The following is a 4,069-nucleotide window of genomic DNA, read 5'->3' as shown; positions in this document are numbered from 1 at the left end:
ATCGCAGGTCGTTCGCCGGCCGTTTTAGGCCTAATTGTGATAATGACTTAATTAGCTGTTGTGCCTAATCTGCGTTTAGACAAATTATAATCACCTCTTCAGGGAGAGACTGAGAGCTTCTATGATATATAAAAAAGACGTGTGTTACATGGCACAAAACAATCTCAACGTAAGATCCGCGATAAACATGAAAAGTTTGTTGTTGGAAATGGAAGTTTTATCACCTATTCGGAGGAAATAAAAACGAATTAATTCCCTTTAAAACCCACCACCATTGTTGGATTTAATATGGTAGTCTTCTGGATGTTTTATTGTGTCGAAAAATTAGATCCCATCTTAAAAATGGGTGAGAAGCTTACTAGTGTGTTCTTGTTGTTTACATTTTCAGGTGTGTCATTTTTAGCACTTGACATTCCTCTCCCAATCGCAAGCATTCAAAGCGGTGTTGAAAGCAAGGTTCGCTGGGCAGGAGAAAATTTGGCTGCGTCCCATGTTGCTGCACACGATATATCGGCGACAATCCGTGGGGTGACGGAATCGGGCACCTTCTCGCTGACCTCGGCAACGCATTATTACGTAGGTGTCATCGACGATGGCTGGAATCTCCGGCATAACGGGGATCTCCGGAACGACTGGAACCTCTGGGAGCTGTGGAATGATTGGAACTTCCGGGAATGTCGGCAGTTCTGGCATCACTGGAATTTCCGGGAGAATCGCAGCCGAGCAGCTGGCCAAATCAGCACGTTCACAGTACAGGCGGTTGGCATCGAACAAAGTTCCAGGTGGACAACTGAAGGCGATGGCTCCGGTAGGAGAGCACTGGTAGAAGTTGTTGCAAGTGTTCGGGTTAGCCAAAAGGATTCTCATATTCTTATCAACGCAGATTGGGTTGGTGTGCTCGATGACCGAGGGTCCGGCATTGATTGGGGTGAATTCGAGGTCCAGCGGGAGATGTCCAGGTTTGCAAACTACGGCAGACGTTGGGTCACAAGCCATCAGGCTGGGATTGAATCGGGTGAACTGGGGACAGGTGAACTTGATGGCACGACCCGGGCGGCACATGAAAAACTCGGCACAGTTCTCCGGATTTGGGATCAAGGCACCGGAACGGTAGTTGCGGCAGATCTGTAATAAGTACAATAACTCATGTAAAAACATAATTTAAAATTTTCATTTTGAATCTTTAAATCTACCAATGAGTTTCCACTGGCCACGGCCAGTACGGCTGCTAGAACGATAAATGCTTTCATTTTGAAGTTCACTGCTAAACAATACTCCTCTTCCCGGACGAAGGTGCCTTAAATATCAATCATAATTTAGTTCAATCATACAGTTAAGTTCGGACTTCGTATTATCAGTTGTAATGAAGACGTTATATTGCGATAGATAAAAAAAAAATTGGGCGAGTATCCAATACGTGGGAAACAACAGATAAGTATCAAATTTGTCGAACGGTTGGAAAGTTAATCATTTGGTGACTGGTGAAGTGACAACGAACAGTTGTATCGATGGCAGTGAGCTGTCTTGATTATTTTCTGTGGACAGATATCAATTTGTTTTGTGTTACTGACGCTCTTGCCGGATTTCCAAAGTTTATAGACTACATTTGTGGTTCACACCAATATACTTAGAATAATATAGGAAAAACACTTGCATATGTAATTTATTTATTTATGTTTGATTCTGGGAAGCGTGTACCTACGAGAATAATTATACCGTAGAACAAGATATTTTCAATTGCCAATTAAAAAAATAAAATTTGCGGAACTATTAAAGAATACAACAATATTCAGTAGTGAAGTATACATTACCAGCAACTCAACAAAATTACCAAATGGGAACTCTTAATGAATGAACAGAGTCTATTTGATAAAAATTTCGGTTTTTCGAACATCAGTTTCTGCTGCAGATTTTTCTGTGAAACCTATTCATCATACAGACAATTGATATTCTGCATAATAATGCAAATTATGAGGATTCGCGTCCGCATGGAAAATCTCCGGTTACTGCATTTTCACAACTTAAATAATTGCTGAGTAATTCACTACCGGTCGACACGCTGACTCAAGATCGAATGGATGTGAGACGGTAAACTCTATGAGTGTGTGTGTGGGGATGAAAGCGAATCGTTAGACCGAGAGCTTGTGTAAGTTGTCGAGGGGTGATTGAAGGTAAAAGTCAATTATATTTTTTTCTAGAACTTACCGCAGAGGACTGGTGCTTTATAATCTTGTTTCTGGAAGCCTTCAAACCAGTATACACTTTAACAATATGCCTTCAAAAGCAACACGTCTCCTTAAACGACTTCTATTTGAAATGGCTTATGGCATCCATGGAAATTGAAAAACATCAAAATAATACTTATAGTACAAAACTTATCATTGCTATGAATAGAAGATTAGGAATGATCATGCAGAACAACGTGTTACATTTGGTTTTTTAAATGTTTGAGTTGACTATAATTCGATATGATTCGAGCAAAAAATTGGCAACATTTTGTTAGAAAAAACCCAACCCTAATCAAAAACAAATTAAGAGTGACTTTGTTCGACCAGATTTGGCCCACTGTATCGAGTTTATTTTAAATAAACCCGACAGCCCACAGCTCCCGCAAAACTGAAAAACAAAAACAAAAAGTTTGCGGAAAAGTGTGCGTCAGGTGACGTGGAACCTGTGGAAAAAAAAGAAAAAAAAAGGAGATGACGTCGGTCTAAGCTGCCAAAAAAGGAGTGATTTTCTGACTAAAGGAGGATTGAGAGCGCTACCAGTGAGAAATTGTGCGGTAAAGTAGCGAACGGCAACCGGTTATTGCAGAGTTCGATGGAAGTGTAGCGGATTTCCAGTGAAAAGCCCCCGAGAAGCAAATTTCCCTGTCCCCTGTCTCTATCAACATGTCTGGGGAGACACTTCTCGAGCTAAGCCGATGGGCAATCATGGCTGGCGAAACCGATGAGGAGGTTGAGCGACGACCGGAGAGCGCCGAGCAAAATCATACCGAGCAGTACGGCATCGTCGATCCGGATCGCATCATCAAGAATCCGCTGCAATTCCAGTGGACGCTCGGGTATCAGGAACCGGATAAGAACATGTGGGAAGACGAGAAGAATTTCCGCGGCAGCCGGTGGGTGATCAACGTGCTCCGGCAGCAGCGCCACGAATTGGACAAACATTGGCTGGATATGACATTGTGGCTGATCGGCAAGGTTGTCGATAATCCTGAAGAAATCTGCGGTGCCGTCGTGAACATTCGCCAGAAGATGGATAAAATTGCGATTTGGACCTCCACCGTCATGAACCGGGACGCGCCGATGCCGGAGAAAGCTGTAAGTCGATTTCTTGCCATATTCGAACCATAAATTGTGAGAGGAAGGTTGGGTAAATTTGTTGCCAAAAATTAAAACACGATTAGCTAAATTTTACGTTTTTTCATTATTATGGGCAACCGAAAGCCTAGTTTTTCCCTATTACAAACGCTATTAAAGCGGCTTTATTCTTGGACCCTCGGTTGAACTATCCTGGCTCGAATTTATTTAATACAAGTACAGAGAGAATGCATAAAAGTAATTAAGCAAACAGTTTTGTAAAATATTTATTTAAATAACATTTTTTTCAGGCTTTCATTATAGATACATGGGAACGGATGAAATTGCTTCGAAATTGCCCAAGACCTTCAACTTCCAACCAGAACACTAGCATTGTACAGATACAGGACTCCTCTATCGATGATTACATTACACAGAAGCTTGGAGGACTATCGTTTAGAGCTGATAAAACATCAAATGCATTTGAAGCTCAGCTGTATAGCTTTGAATTTGAGAGCCGACAACCAAGCTCGATTAATGTGAAATCATATTGGATGTCCAAAAAAAATTCGCTGCCAGACCTGTACTCGATTGCGTTAGTAGTGCTTTCCGCTCCATCCAATCAAGTGTCTGTAGAACGTGCATTTAGTGCTCTTTCTCTTATTTTCTCGGACCACAGGACTGCATTATCAACAGAATCGTTGGATAATATTCTCATGTTGAAGCTGAACAAAAATATTTTTGAAATAATTGTTCGTAACATGCAG

General features: G+C 41.5%; 2 protein-coding genes across 2 annotated transcripts; one reads left to right on the top strand and one right to left on the bottom strand.

Moving 5' to 3' along the window:
- Positions 1 to 252: 252 nt before the first annotated feature.
- Positions 253 to 1,309, bottom strand: LOC129748798 (uncharacterized). The gene is made up of 2 exons (XM_055743553.1): positions 1,194 to 1,309; positions 253 to 1,125 (listed from the first exon to the last, which is right to left on the bottom strand). The coding sequence occupies exons 1-2, from the start codon at positions 1,248 to 1,250 to the stop codon at positions 400 to 402; spliced, it is 783 nt and encodes a 260-aa protein (XP_055599528.1). The 5' UTR covers positions 1,251 to 1,309; the 3' UTR covers positions 253 to 399.
- A 1,624-nt stretch (positions 1,310 to 2,933) lies between these two features.
- Positions 2,934 to 3,356, top strand: LOC129743107 (eukaryotic translation initiation factor 4E-like). Its single transcript, XM_055735066.1, has one exon. It carries the CDS (start codon positions 2,934 to 2,936, stop codon positions 3,354 to 3,356), a length of 423 nt encoding a protein of 140 aa, XP_055591041.1.
- Positions 3,357 to 4,069: the final 713 nt, after the last annotated feature.

Source organism: Uranotaenia lowii, chromosome 2, assembly GCF_029784155.1.
Source record: "Uranotaenia lowii strain MFRU-FL chromosome 2, ASM2978415v1, whole genome shotgun sequence".
NCBI lineage: Eukaryota > Metazoa > Arthropoda > Insecta > Diptera > Culicidae > Uranotaenia > Uranotaenia lowii.
Note: the sequence above shows the minus strand (reverse complement) of the source record. Positions and strands in the feature narration are given on the sequence as shown.

What these genes read in the sequence shown, in the direction of transcription:
- LOC129743107 (XM_055735066.1), top strand. Translation starts at nt 2,934, where the DNA reads ATGGCTGGCGAAACCGATGAGGAGGTTGAGCGACGACCGGAGAGCGCC.
- LOC129748798 (XM_055743553.1), bottom strand. Translation starts at nt 1,250, where the DNA reads ATGAAAGCATTTATCGTTCTAGCAGCCGTACTGGCCGTGGCCAGTGGA. An exon ending in TGGCCAGTGGAAACTCATTG is followed by an intron (nt 1,126 to 1,193) that starts GTAGATTTAAAG and finishes TACTTATTACAG; the next exon opens with ATCTGCCGCAACTACCGTTC.